The 15277-nt window shown below is 34.5% G+C and overlaps 2 protein-coding genes, 3 non-coding genes and 1 pseudogene across 6 annotated transcripts; 3 read left to right on the top strand and 3 right to left on the bottom strand.

Annotated features, from left to right (window-relative positions):
• Window positions 1-252: 252 nt before the first annotated feature.
• Window positions 253-324, bottom strand: TRNAK-UUU (transfer RNA lysine (anticodon UUU)). Its single transcript has one exon. It is a non-coding gene; the product is annotated as a tRNA-Lys (tRNA).
• A 69-nt stretch (window positions 325-393) lies between these two features.
• TRNAG-CCC (transfer RNA glycine (anticodon CCC)) lies at window positions 394-464 on the bottom strand. Its single transcript has one exon. It is a non-coding gene; the product is annotated as a tRNA-Gly (tRNA).
• A 288-nt stretch (window positions 465-752) lies between these two features.
• Window positions 753-3257, top strand: LOC145615709 (methylenetetrahydrofolate reductase (NADH) 1-like; annotated as a pseudogene). The gene is made up of 8 exons (XR_014107314.1): window positions 753-1142; window positions 1223-1283; window positions 1367-1449; window positions 1529-1702; window positions 1818-1991; window positions 2099-2179; window positions 2987-3061; window positions 3164-3257. The product of XR_014107314.1 is annotated as a methylenetetrahydrofolate reductase (NADH) 1-like (transcript).
• Window positions 3258-3544: 287 nt separating this feature from the next.
• On the top strand, window positions 3545-10910 carry LOC145615710 (transcription factor MYC1-like). The gene is made up of 9 exons (XM_081670764.1): window positions 3545-3558; window positions 5905-6051; window positions 7078-7332; window positions 7839-7935; window positions 8884-8940; window positions 9058-9213; window positions 9265-9687; window positions 10219-10620; window positions 10762-10910. Exons 1-9 carry the CDS (start codon window positions 3545-3547, stop codon window positions 10831-10833), a joined length of 1623 nt encoding a protein of 540 aa, XP_081526890.1. The 3' UTR covers window positions 10834-10910.
• Window positions 4464-4535, top strand: TRNAK-UUU (transfer RNA lysine (anticodon UUU)). Its single transcript has one exon. It is a non-coding gene; the product is annotated as a tRNA-Lys (tRNA).
• A 3272-nt stretch (window positions 10911-14182) lies between the features above and the next one.
• On the bottom strand, window positions 14183-15277 carry LOC145613078 (gibberellin 20-oxidase-like protein). Its single transcript, XM_081668134.1, has 2 exons — window positions 14922-15277; window positions 14183-14786 (listed from the first exon to the last, which is right to left on the bottom strand). Exons 1-2 carry the CDS (start codon window positions 15275-15277, stop codon window positions 14183-14185), a joined length of 960 nt encoding a protein of 319 aa, XP_081524260.1.

Here is a 15277-nt window from a genome sequence, read left to right on the forward strand (position 1 = left end):
CCACTTTACACCTATTTATTTATATTTTCTTGATTTTTCGTGCTAAAAAAATGTTCTGTTAAAGATTTTGAGGGTCATTTTACGTCTAAAAGGGACCAAATTGAGTCCGGATTTGCAAAAAAAATAACGTAATAGCCCCATTTTGTGAATTTGAATTTTCGGAGTTGCATCCCAAGATCACTCGACCAGCGCCCACTTAGTTTATTAAAAAAATGTATTAATTAAAGTAATTTGTTTTTTTAAAAAAATAAACACCGTCTATGGGGATCGAACCCACGACCACGTGGTTAAAAGCCACGCGCTCTACCACTGAGCTAAGAAGGCTATTTGATTAATTATTTGTTACTTTATCTTGACTCATCAAATGTTAAAATGGAAAAGCAAAAACAGCATTGCGCATCCGGGGAATCGAACCCCGGTCAGTACCGTGGGAGGGTACTATGATACCACTACACTAGATGCGCTTGTTTTTATTAACACTGAAATTTTATTAATATATTTTCTTCGCATCAACAATGCAAAGTCCGTAATAAACCAATTCTGATTAACACTCCCTCACAAATCGAGAATCACAAAGTCTTATATGTGGCCGTTCACTAGTGTAATGGGGTTACTTGGTCAGTGTGAAAGGGGTTACTTCGTCAGTGTTATAGGATTATTTGTTCAGTATTGTAGGGATTACTCGGTTGTCGGTATTATAGGGGTTACTTAATTGCTTTATTTAGTCCACCTCCTTTCTCTCAAAAACAAAGATGAAGGTGATCGACAAGATCAAAGCAGCAGAATCAGAGAACAATACCATCTTCTCCTTCGAATTCTACGTCCCAAAAAACGAAGACGGCGTCGTAAATCTCTCAAAGAGCATGGAGAATTTGGTGGTTCATTCCCCTTCTTTTTGCGACATTACTTGGCGTGCAACTCAAGGACCTTTAACCCTAGAAATCGCCAATCTTATGCAAAATTTAGTTTCTGTTGAAACTATGATGCATCTTACCTGCATTAACATGCCTCTTCAAAGCATTGATCATGCTCTCGATACTATCAAATCCTTTGGTTTGCATAATGTTTTGGCTCTTCGCGGTGATCCACCTCGTGCTCAGGAACAACTTCGTGGTGACGGCTTTTCTTCCGCCCTCGAACTCGTAATCGACCCCACTTAACTCTTATAATCTCTGTTTTATTCTTGATTTTAAGGTTCAAGGTTTTTTTTATATGATTTCAGGTTCATCATGTTAGGACCAAATATGGAGATTACTTTGGGATTGCTGTTGCTGGTTATCCTGGTAATTATTATGCCTGATTTGATTAAATGTATTTGGCAAAATGTGAATTGCTATTTAATTTACATACATTTCAATTAATTTAGAGGCACATCCTGATGTTATTGGAGCTGATGGTTTAGTAAGTACAGAATCATATGCTAATGATTTGGCTTTCTTGAAAAGAAAGGTATTCTTGATCTCTTTCTTTTCTATGCCACAAGATTTGGTTAAAATTTCTAAGTTAAATGATGTTATTTATGGCTTAGGTTGATGCTGGTGCTGATGTTATCATAACACAGCTGTTTTATGATACTGATGTTTATCTCAAGTTTGTAAATGATTGCCGCCAAATCAGAATCACCTGTCCAATTGTTCCTGGTATTATGCCCATTCTTAGCTATAAAAGGTTTTTAGGAACGACTCGATTGTGTAAAACAAAGGTATATATAGATTATATACTGTTCTGCTAGATACATTAGATGCTGCTTGCTGACTTTTTGTGTATTAGGTTACTTAAATTGCTTGTTTTCGGCTGGATATTATTATATATTGTAGATTCCTCAAGTGGTCATTGATGCATTGGAGCCAATTAAGGACAATGACGAAGCAGTGAGAGCTTATGGTATACATCTAGGAACTGAAATGTGCAAGAAGATTTTGGCTAGTGGAATCAAACAGCTTCATTTCTATACTATGAATGTGGACAAGTCTGCACTAGGAATATTGATGGTAGCTAACTAGCTTCACTCATTGATCCTCCCTTCGTATAATGAACTTCCTGCTAGCTTGTCATATGTTAGATTTATATTCTTATATACTCTGTCCAACTGCTGCAGAATCTGGGACTGATTGAAGAGTCGAAAATTCAGAGGCCACCTTGGAAATGTTCAGCAATTGCTAGCAGTACCGAGGAAGATGTTGGACATGGGCAATGTGCTGATGCTCATAATGCTTCTTATGTTCAGGTAAGTTGATATGCTAGCCTTGGTCTTAATCTGGTGTAAGGCAAATCTCTGTTGCAATATTGCTGAAGTTGGCATACATGAGCTTATTTGCTTATGTACCTATTAAGTTACATACGATACATATGACTGTCAATCTCATGCTTGAAAATATATTCTTTTGTACCAAGTGCTCGTGCCTCCTCCAACTATTGCCCTTGCCTATAACATTTGTTTTCTTAGCTCCTGCTTGATGTCTTTTGCTTGCTCGATAATTCACTAGATCATGTTGAATGTAAGCACTATTGCCAATCACATTCTTCATCTTATTCTCTAAGTTCACACTAAAAAAAACAAGTTAATAAGGAAAGTTGATACAACTCTGCTTGGATGCTGCTTTAGCATTAACCTTCATACTTGAAACTCGAAGTTATAACCTTTTCTAATTCCATGGTATTATGGTGACCTGTTTATTTATATCAGCTATCAATTCTCAAAGTAATATCATACTAGTATTCTTGTAATCTCCCTAGTAAAATGGAAAAGTTTCATTGTGGTTGCTTCCTCTTGGACTCTCTACTGAAATATTGAGCCTGTCTTAATATTATGATGAGCTTCAATGTCAGCAACTCAGCACCTCTGCTGGTACTTAATTAGCAACATGCCGTATTCCTGCTGGAGTTGTAACTATGAGATGTCTCTGAGAAGATGTCCTTATTGTTTGTTTGTTGTCAAAGCTATGGGCAATAGCCAGAACACTTATCGGTCTAATTGCTCTGGCAGTTACCATGTGCACGCGATATGAAGCTGCAAGAAGAGTTGGCTGTTGAACTGCAAAAGGTTGAGGATATACATAAGGTAGACTTCTATCTCTTCTCATTTAATTTGCTCTAAACATTGGCGCAGTGAATGTTGATTATAGCCAATCTTGTGGAGTCTGATGCTTTCTTTTTGTTTCAGACATTCAAGAATGTTTGCCTTGGCAAGCTGAGATGCAATTTGGTCTGAAGTAGAGGGCTTTCTGCCAGATACAAAGATCTTAGGCAATGATTAACATAAGGCCAAGGGATTCCTTGGATAACTCAAGGATTATCTACTAACTCGAGTTTGGAATTGGAAGACAGATATGTACAAGTAGTAGCTATATTGATAGCCAACCAGCAGTTTGATGGAGAAAAATCAGACTCCTCTACTTTTGGAAAGTATAAGCTTTTAAAACTCGAGTACTTTTTCAAGGATTGAGATTTAATGCAGAATCGGACTTACAATACTGACTTACATGATCTGAAGTTCTGAACACACACTACTCTTTGGAGATTCTTAAATACGGAGTAGGAGATAATGGAGTTGAGACTGTGAGTTGTAATATATATGGTCTTTGAAGCTTCAAATCAATGTTATCTCCTTCCATCTGGTCCCAAAAATTTTATACTAACTCCATAATTTTTAGTAGCATTTTGATAAAAGTAAAATGTGTATCAGGAAAGAGATTGTTTTTTTTTTTTGGGTGATTATTTTATTTTGCACAAACTATATTGTTGAACCCTTAATCATCGGTATCTTTAATCACATATTTCGAGTAACAAAAAATTACTACTCCGTATAAAGAGTTGATTGATAAACTACACATCAAGATGAATCTAACAATTGTAAATGAATGTCTCTGTATATTTCTATGTACTTCTTTAATTTTTTCATAACTTGCAACACTTTTCATTCTAAGCTTGTTGCATTATTCAAAATAAAATACCAGTATCTTTAATCAACAATTAGTTGTAAAAAATTAAATATATAAATTACTGATAACATGAACATATAAATCAAAATGAATACAACAATATTTCAAACGATTATATGTTTCCTTAAAAAAAAGAAAAAAAATTATTTTTCTTAACCCTAAATCATCATATTATATATCAAAGTAGAATATACTTCGTATGAAATATCAAAGTATTACATTTTTAAAAAATAATGTAAGGGGAAGGATCTGTTAATGATATTTATTTGTTGAAGCCAATTAATGTCCAACCATATCATGGAAGTAAAAGTTGACAATTATGGGATGGAGCTAATATCAATTACGAGTATTATATTTGTTTTTTTTTTTTTTTTTTTGAAAGAATGAGTATAATAATTTTGAAGTATCGTCATTTCCACTTTAGATATTTTTTACGGTTGTTTCAAAAAAAAAATAAAAAAAGATATTTTTTACGGAAATAGTTAATTATTAAACCGTGAAAAACAACATTTAAATCAAAGAGCCTTCTTAGCTCAGTGGTAGAGCGCGTGGCTTTTAACCACGTGGTCGTGGGTTCGATCCCCACAGACGGCGCAATTTTATTTATTTATTTTTTTATTATAAAAAAAGCGATTAATTTTAATTTAATTTACTAGGTCACAACTCACGATAGTCACGAGTGTCAGCAGGGTTAAACTTTACCCGTTCACAACTTGCATTGATTACGTAATTTCAAGCCTACCACGTACATTTATGACAACATTTAATGGTCATATATGAGTATTATTTTATTAATTATCTCTCTTACAAACTCTACTTTCACAAATATTTTATTATTTTTCTTAAATCCTACGAGTCTATTTTTATAGTTTTCTTAAACTTCATTGTTGCAAAATTGAGAGCTTCATCAATCCCGCAATTTTGTTGCGGATATGCTGTAGTTAACGGAGTTAATTTACTGTCTCATACTAATTTGATGAAATGACATATATAACCCATCTTTTCCTAATATTAACTTTGTAATTTATACAAAAATAAAAATATATGTACATAAATTTGTAGGCAAGAAGATAGAAACAAAGAGAGTAGCTAAAAAAGGGAAGAATATATTGTCTCAATGCATGATGCACTAAATATTTAGTATGTAGAATGAGAATTGGAGGATTAGAGAATGGAAAATGATTTGAGAATTGATTATTTAAAATTTATAAAATAATCAACTGAGAATTAATAATTTAAAATTTATAAAATAATCAACAATCCCAAAAAAAAAAAAAAAAAAAAAAAAAAAAAAGTTGATGGCCATCATGTACACAGGTTGGATATATAGAGCAAATTACAAAATAATACTACTACTTTATTTCTCAACAAACACCCAAGAATAGTTTACAAACTACGTATGATATTTTTTTGATAAATTTCTATTCCCAACTTCATTTCACAACACACACACCAAAGACGAGTTTCTTTATCCATCTATACCATACATTTTTGATCGAGTGCATCCTTTTCCCTTCGTTATCCCAATGGAGATCGGACCAAGCCATATGTCACCGTGTTTCTTTGAATAGAATGTACATTTCTAGCTACGGAGTACATTTCATAAAGTCAATCAGACACATAAGGAGCAAAGGCAAACAACATAAGCAGAGTATGAAAGGCGTATCGATCTCTTGATACTTATCAGTGTTCACATGGTGTCTAGCTCCTTTGACTTTAAAAAGTCAGCTTCATAACCATCCAAATAAACAACATACCTCGTTTCAACTACACATCTTCTTTTTCCTGCAACATATGAAATATGGAAAAAGTTAATTTCTTCACACAAGCTAAGTTAGAATTCTATAAATATATGCATGCTACTCTTCAAAAACCTTCTTGAGTATTCCCACGTACTCGTTCAAACTTTTAACTTAGTTTTTTTTATCAGCTGAATTTGCAGCTACTACTTCTCTCTTTGCAGATACAAGGCCATAAATTACACGAAGATGATCATCGAAGATCAAGAAATCCAGCCAGAAATATTGACAAAGCAGCAGTTAGCTCTTGCAGTTAGAAGCTCACAATGGAGCTATGCAGTCTTCTGGTCCTTGTCAACTGCAGAGCAAGGGTACATATATCTTTTTCTCAACCCCCCTTTGTTTTGTTCATTACCTTGTTATGCTGTGTTTCACAGGCCTTATTATCAGGGCTGTGCTGATGAGCTGCGACACCAAGTAGTCCGATATATATTGATCACACTCTGATCCTTAGAACAGAATTTCAGTTAAACAACTAAAACTTGGATCATCTAGCTAGATAAATCGTTGGGTTGTTCGTCAGCTTGTTCCATAATAGGCCTATCATAGCAAATAAAAAGTTTGATCAGCTTGTTGCATTGTGATGTGATAAAACTTTATATTCTACTATGCTGTAAAACGTGTGTATGCATGTCCCATATTTAAGTATCAAAAACCATTTTTAGTAAGTTTTTTTCCTCTCTACTTAACAAAAAAAAAGAGACATCAAATTAAATCTACCCATCTACTCATATTTTTTCTTTTTTTCCTGTCCTTATTCTCTATATAATACTTTGTGTATAACTTAGCTGTGGGATAGAAGAGAAGGTATACTAGCTAGAACTGGTATACATTTGACTTCTACCAAATAACTAACCTAACCAATAGGAAAGCAACCTATCTATTGAGTTAGCAACAACAAAACTTTGCTTCACTATTATCATTTATCAATCATTCAATCGGAGACAAGAAAATAACTCTGAATAAGTTTAAGCAGGCTTATTAGTTGTCTGATGCAAAGACCCCATTCCCCCTGAAATAAAAAGAATGATAAACGAAAAAGGGCTTGGAAGTTTGGTTAGGGAGATAAGATGTGCAGAATAAATATTTGAGATGAAAAACAATTGAAGTGGAATATAAGAAACTACTGTTATTTCAAACCAGATTGTTCAATGGATGAACATACAGTTGTTTATAACCGTGATGGCAGAGATGATAAGTCCACTCATGTACTAGTAGGGTGGAGGGACGAGGGAGTAAAAGATTTTACACATAGCAGTCCTTTAGATTTATCTCAGCCTATACACTTTCTTGATAAACTTGATTTATTCGCGTGGAATTAAAAATAATCTTTGCAGGGTACTGGAATGGGGTGAAGGCTACTACAATGGACACATTAAGACGAGAAAATCAGTTCACAACAAGGATGTTGACAACCACAAACTAGGTTTAGAGAGAAGTGAGCAATTGAGAAAGCTTTATGAGGCTCTTTTAGAAGGAGAATCCGAGCAAGGAACTAAGAAACTCTCACTGGCACTATCTCTCGAGGACCTCTCTGATCTAGAGTGGTATTACTTGGTTTCCATGTCCTTCACTTTCAAGGTTGGCCAAAGGTACTACAGGACCAATCTTCTCCATCTTGTTTGTCTCGAATGTTATAAAATTTACCTTGCTAATTTTATATAACAATTTTCTCAATCTTGCTAGTCATTATTTCTATTCCAGCCTTAAGTAGTTGGTTCTACCTTGTACTATGATACAATATGTAACCGAATCAGAAAACACCTTCCCCCTCATTCCAATCCCAAAATCTAATCCATGTCAATTATTACCCAAAGCCTGACTGCATGAGCCATATAGTTTTGTTCGGAAACTCCTATGACAATCAGGTGTACCTAGTACGGTACTGCCTAAAGGATGGTACACCAGTGACCAGTGCACTCCACAAGCATATTCCTAGGGGCTTTGGTGTATAATAGAAAACGAGCCTGTTGTGTTACTCCAGGATAAAACATCTCTTATAGTTATAGATGAATCAACCGTAAGTGTGTAATCATTCTCTCTCTACATATAGTATATTATTAAACTCACAACTGTTATATTTCAAACAATTGGCCAGTTTGCCAGGAAGAGCATTAGCAACCGGGCAACATATCTGGCTATATGACACTCAATCTTCTGATAGCAAGCTGTTTTCTCGCTCTTTGCTGGCAAAGGTTAGATTTGGGGCATTTAGAATGTGTTTCATGTGCATATATCATAATTGAGAAGATTATACCAAACTACTTACTAATTTCTTTTACTCATTTCCTTTTGGTCTTTTGCCTTTCACAACAAATTTGGGTTTATAAAGAGCGCATCTATCCAGGTATGATCAATTCTCCTATCCCCTATGAAACTAAGTTTCAGTCTTTTTGTTCTTGTGGATTATTCAATTCTATCCGGATTTTATCTATACCATGTTTGGAGTACCTATTCTAGTTCTATATTTGATACTCAAATATGATATGGCACTATAATTCAAACTAGATGCAAAAATATGTAGCTCCTAAGTTTATATCAGCCTCACAATGTGCACCCACAAGTTTGTGTATCATATTACCCAAATATCAGCACACTCGAATGTTGACCAGAGAAAAATAATGCAGTACTAATATGTAATTTTACCAGGAAACTACACCTTCATATTCAAGGGGTCAGAAACATTTTCACCCCACATTCTGTAGCTCAGTCATTAGCAGCACAGCCCAATCACGCCTAAAGCAATTCTGCATCAATATTAAAAATATTAAGACTTAAATGCAAACATAAAAATTATCGGAGAAGATAAGATAATGTAATTCCATACCACAAGATCATGCAGTGATTAGTTGTCCATGCCATTCTCTGAGAGCTGTGTACAGAAATCAATTTTCATTCAAAGCTGAGAAACAAGCAAATACAAATTATATCACCAGATACTATTTATTACAACTATGGTAAATCATTGAATATTTTAGTTTCATTCGACATGCTTTGATATTTCCAACACTATGCAGCAAAAAGCTTCAAGTAGTTGAAAGATTAGGCCCTTCAGCATGAGCCTAAGCAGGGCATTTTTCTTCATGAAACATGAAACTATAACTTGAATGACTGAATTCCTTACTTCTGTTATTTGCTTGCAGACTGTAGTTTGTTTTCCACACAAGGGGGGTGTGATAGAGCTAGGTGTGACAGATTTGGTAAGCTCTATACTCTTAATACAGAGCCACTAACCACCTAAGTTCACAGATTGTACTTTGTCACCATAATAATACATTTTGAAATAATGATTTCTTCATTATTGCTTTTCATTCAAGGTATTAGAGGACATAAGTCTCATTCAACACATCAAAACTGCCTTAGTGCAACCTATAGAGCCTGATTGCTCCCCCAAAGCTTCATCAGTTTCACAAAAGGAGGATTCTGACAAGGACCATGTAATTACTAACATTAATGAGAATGAGGATGAGATGGTGGATATATTACCTTTTTCAAGCCTTCATAACTCTTCCGAACAAATAAAGTTTGACGAAGATATTGAAAACGGATTATATCAAAGTGTCCTAGAAGAATTCATAGGTTCACCAGGTGATTGCTCAAATGACTCCAGCCACCATGCAGAAGAATCTTTCTACAGCTGCACATCAACCTTCATGCCATGGAAGAAAGAATTAACAGCCGATAATTTCAGAATGCAAGAATCACAGAATATTCTGAAAAAGGTCTTATTCAGAGTACCTTTGATAAAAACTAATAGGAGCAACTCAGGCACTGTAAAGGAAGATGAAATGCAAGACTATCCTATGAGTCCACAGACTTATGATGTATATAAGCTGGATTTTGCTTCACAGGAAACCACAGCTAATTTACTGCTCACCGAATTGGAGGAAAAAAGAGACAATCCACTGTATATGGTACAAGAGTCAATGATTCCTTCCATCACCGAGGTACTTCATCTCTATTTGTATCTTTATTTCACTACTTTGTCAACAAACATCAGAACTAGCAGGAACACTTTTAACCAAATAAATAGCTATGAATTAGTTTAGTTTATCTATTTATTCTTAAAGCATCTTTCACTTAGCATCCTTTGGACCATTCCTTATCTTCAGTTTTTCAACTAACCATATATTGGTTACATCTTGTTAACAGCCTACATACAGTCCCCATTTTCCTATTATATAACACAATGAATGACAAAATGCCCCTTTATTCAAGTTTACAAGAATGAGCCATGGTTAACAAAGGACCATCTCATCACTTATTAATAGAATAGTAATATAAGATGGTAGATGCAAAACAGAATGTGATAGGTTGTCAAATGAAAGACCATAGTTAAGGATTTTTCACGAAAAAAAGACTGCAAGTGTGGTGAATTGGAAAGAGTAAAAAAGAAGAGTTAGTTTTAGGAAAAACATAAAAATTTGCAATTGTGTTTACTTGTCAGCAAATTGATCACAGTACTGATGATATTTCAGATAGATGAAGCATTTATTCTAACTGATGCGACAAAATACTTGGCTGGAGTTGAGGAGCTAGAAACTAGCATAAATTTGGAAGGAACAGGAACAGCAAAAGACTTAGATATGCTAGAGCAGAGTCAACAGGCATATGACATTTATAACAAGAGTATGGCTTCTGAGATCAATGAAATTGACCCAGATTCAAATAGGGCTATTCAAACAGAAATTCTGCAGCCATTAGACATTGACATAGAGGTAAGCATAGAAGAGCCTGAGGTTCTAATCACAATAAAATGCCCATGGAGGGAATGCTTATTGATTCGTATTATGGAAGTACTAAACAATCTTAACTTGGAGACTCACTCAGTTCAATCATCAACTCTTAATGGTATTCTCTCCGTGTTCCTTAAATCCAAGGTTTGAGTCAACCACTGAATTTTAGCAAACCTATTGATGTATATCTTTTCATTTATAATCATCACTCTAGACATATCCTGAAATGAGGTCGGTAATTTCATGAATGCTAATTTTTAATTTTTTTTTTAATCTTAATTTCAGTTTCAGAAGGCAGCATTTGCATCAGAAGGGATGATCAAAGAAGCTCTTAGTAGAACTATTGGAATGTGTTGAGATGTAAAATTGATTCTATCAGTGTAATGCTACTCAGTCTTCAAACTCCAATTCACACCAAATTACTTGTGCCAACCCTTAGATACTTTCCTACTACACAAGCCTTGAACACTTTAAATTGAGTAAATAATTAAATGAGGACATCTAGAGTCCGGACTGTTTCTGATGCTTGTCTAAGATGTGGAAGTAAATCAGCAGCCTCTGTATATTCAAAAAAAAAAAAAAAAAAAAACACTTGAAACTGAATGACTATCTTCCTATCTTTTTATCTTAACTATGTACACCAAGTAGCTAGTTACTTTGTGCTCCAGATATGTAGATTCTAGTAAACTAAGTTGCTTAATCCGATGGTCGAACTAGCAATTGAAGGCAAAGAAAAGGAAAAAGCAGCACATGCACAAGGCTTGAAATTAATAAAGCAGAGGGAGACAAGCAGCTGCTTTTAAGGCCAAATTGGTTAAAAATTCATGCTTAATGAAGCAGCAAGTAATTAGTCAGGCTTCGTGCAAGAATTTCAGGTGCAAACTCACTCAAGTCAAAGTTCTTTTCTATCTCGAATAGTAACAGTTTATATAGGACATCTATGAAAGATATTGAATGTAATATCAGTCCCGACAAGTAAGAGGTCTTTTATCAACATCATAAACTTATATAGTCTGCTTCTGCTTAAATCATCAAATATCAAATGCCGCAGCCAACTATGTCTCCAAATAACCAAAGAATGGATTCATGATTTCAGATATGTTCCTCTCCTAAGACAACTCAATTGAGCTGTATGCCTATTACTCCCTATTAGTTACTAGCCTATGACCTACTATTAATTCACATGAAACTGAGTACATATTCCAACAATAGCAACAGATGTCTACAATATTATTATAGAACAAAGAAACAGAATACGTATATATCAAATAATTAGCTAGTTGAAGCACCTATTAGAAAACTTTTGATGATAACTAGCTACTTACTCTTTTTAAAGCAGTAAACAAACTATAATTTAATTTTCAACATTATAAGGGATTCTTTATATATTTACGCAGCATTTTTTTAATCTGTAATTTATTATGAGCTACTTACTCTGAAAATGACAATCATATATATATATATATAAATCTACACTCTTGAAAATGTCTCTAATCTCCATTACCCGATTAAAGTATGGGCATTTGTTAATCTATCATATCATAATCTGTTACTAGTAATGAAAGTGACTATTTTCTATTAGTATTCCCAAAATCATATATGCGCCTCTAATTCTTGAACACAGCCACACAAGGAAATCAAATGTTTTACCAAGATGCCCTGTTTTTACTTTATGAAAATAAAAGATCAATCAACTTCTATTTTAAAAGTTTTACAGGAAATAATCAATTTAAGCACATCAAACCCTGTGACTTAATCATCTCACATCTTAATCAGACACAATAATGACTTAAGGGGCTAATGGGTGACGTAGACTTGAGTGATTCTGATTTATTTTCAAGTCAAGAAGTCAAAGGACACAATAGCTACATATATGACTAAAATTTGGCACTGTGAATCAAGCAACGATAAAGAAATTTAAACTGGCCTTAAGTTTACTCAAGCAACAATCTTATATGGTTTTCAAGAAAGCGAAAGAAGGCATAGGAGATATATTCAAATCAATAAGATAAGTAACTTCCCAGCTGTATCCTGTATGTCTAAGGAACTTAAAAGGGGATCTATTGCTTCTTTGACTAATGCTCCAATTATAGTTTTTTCTTAAACTTTATGGCTTAGCTTCAATAATCATCCATATATTTAAGTATTTAACTAATAGTACCAATAAACAAATAGTCGATTGCATCATTACATGTAAATCAATTCTAGAAGCAGCAATGACTGTTCAAAGGTGTAAGCATCTTGATTCTAAGAAGCTCCTATATATCCATAGGAAAAACATGGATTGTCCTTACATGCCCACTGTAATAAGCAACTGAGGTAATACCAAATCTACTAGTTGTGAGGCTAAGTGAACCTTAATTGTTTATTATCACATGTTTTGGTGTGGTAGCAAGTTCAGTGCACACTTCACTTAAACAATATTAACTCTTCCACTAGGAGTTCACACAAGACAACCTATTTCTTAAACTATGCTTCCTAAATTTAGGGTCACATCTACAGTGACTGTCTAGCCTAAATAGGCCTTTTGGTCAAACATAACTTAGTTTAAATATATAAACATACTCCTAGCTTAGAGCATGAGATCCTTGGTAAAACTTTTTAACATACTCTTGCAGAAGAGAAAACCAACTAGGTGACTGCATCTTTCGATCTTTTCCTGAAATTTCATTGTTTAAGCATCTGATACTCATTCCGTTTCTTAAATAGGCCACATTTGGTGGTTTGAGGCAACTTCATAAGGATTGGGTTAAGTCGTTAAGATACCATGATTATTATAGTTTTTTGAGATGTACAATATAAAGTTGACTTTTATGTAATTTTTTTATTAATCTCAGATAAAAACAAAGCACTTAAAACAATCATAAATATAGTAATATAACAGGTAAATTGAACTCTACACTAGACCTAAACAAAAGATTTATCATGAAAAAATGAAATCATACTATTAAGGAACTTGAGAGCTAACGCCGCCTTAATACATTAATTATTACAAATCCAGCCTGGGAAGTAACATAGCTCTCAGCCTCTCAAAGGAATAAAACAAAAATTGATCCACATTAGTCTACTCGTAAGTGAATTCATACAAATATTAAAGACAAGTTTTTTCTTTGGCACATGGAATAGTAATGTTTCAAACGGGAGCAATATAAGCATCTAATATTTTATCCCCAGGTCATTAATCAATGGAAACTATCATCCTATTGGGGAGCAGATAGACATGTTCATAATTCAGCAGGTAAAAATGAAACAACTTGCTCATTTTTCATTATTCATGTCCTTTTTGTGTAACTTGCAGCCACGGCTGAAATGCTAGATGTTGATGTAAGCATACATGTAAGACTATAATTAATAACTAACAATTGCACAAGAATATTGGGCACAAAAACCAAACATTACTTGTATAATTCATAATGGAAGGAGCAACAACACATAAGTATTCCCACAACAACAAGCAACAAAGTCAAAGCCCTCCAAGTCGCCTATAAACTAAACCTTACATCGTTGTGATCTGTCTTTCTCTTGAATAACAGAAAAAAAACAGTTGGATAATTATTAGCAAGCAATCATGAACCGCAGTTAGGATCACACTATATTAAACATCCGGAACCAATTAAGAGTCATAATACAATTAACAATAGTACATTGGAGGCAATATTTTCTTTCTGATCTTATAAAGAATGGTCTCTGGAGTATTCATGATTATTTACATCCCAACTCCTGTCCCTGCAAAATCTCTAACCGTATTCCCCACTTTTTCATACCTCTCTTTATCATCAAACTCTCTAAAACGGATATAGTCCAAGCAAACAAATGGCTTGAAAATCCTTTTATTACCTTCTCCCACAACCTCCTCAGGTGCGAAGATCAGCTTCTCATCTTCAAAAGTCCAAAAGAAAGCCAATGACAAACGATTTCTAGGTTTCCTTAACATGACTCGATGCTCAGATGACCTTAGACTTCCATTGCTCCAAGCTTCCATCATATCACCTAAGTTCACCACAAGACTACCCTTGCAAGGTTCAACATCCATCCACTTTCCCTCCTTTGATCTTACCTGTAGACTGCTTACATCGTCAGGATACAGGATTGTCATACAGCACATGTCTGTGTGCTTTCCAAGTCCTTCTACTTCTTCATGAGATGGTCCTGGGGGACTGTAGTTTATAATCCTTAGATAGCCATAACATTTCCCAAATTCAGTTTCATAGAATTTTTTCTCATAACCATCTCCCAAGCTCATCAATATGACCTCTAGAATCCTCCTGGATAATTCTGTCATTTTGAACCCATACTCTTGCACCACCTCACTGCCAAAGAAAACTTATGTACATGTGATAACACTACAACTAAATTGGATGAAAAATGAAACCTACAACATCCCATCCCATAGCTAAAAAAGAAAAGAAAGATAAGGAAATGATGAGGCTGCATACAGTGTTTACCTGAATTCATTACTCTTCTGGCCAAACAGAACTTTCCCAGAACATTCAGCAGAGGAAAAGAAATCTGGCCCTAAAACTCGAAGACCCTCATAGAAAGGGGAGGCTATAAATTGAGGAGTATAACTCTTAACAGACGATGAAGGACCAAGCTTGAGTTTTGTCTCAGAAGGAAGGCTGTAAATTTGTCTCGAAAATGAGGATAACTTACTGTAAAGTTCTTCAGATATTCCATGATTAATGATATGAAAGAAGCCCCATTCTTTACAGGCTTCCAAAAGAGAGGACAAAGAAGATGGATTTGGTTCCTTTGAGAGGTCCAAGATTGAAAGCTTTAGAGAGCTCAGAGATTGAGACAT

This window comes from Chenopodium album, chromosome 25 (assembly GCF_948465745.1).
Source record: "Chenopodium album chromosome 25, dcCheAlbu1.1, whole genome shotgun sequence".
Lineage (NCBI taxonomy): Eukaryota > Viridiplantae > Streptophyta > Magnoliopsida > Caryophyllales > Amaranthaceae > Chenopodium > Chenopodium album.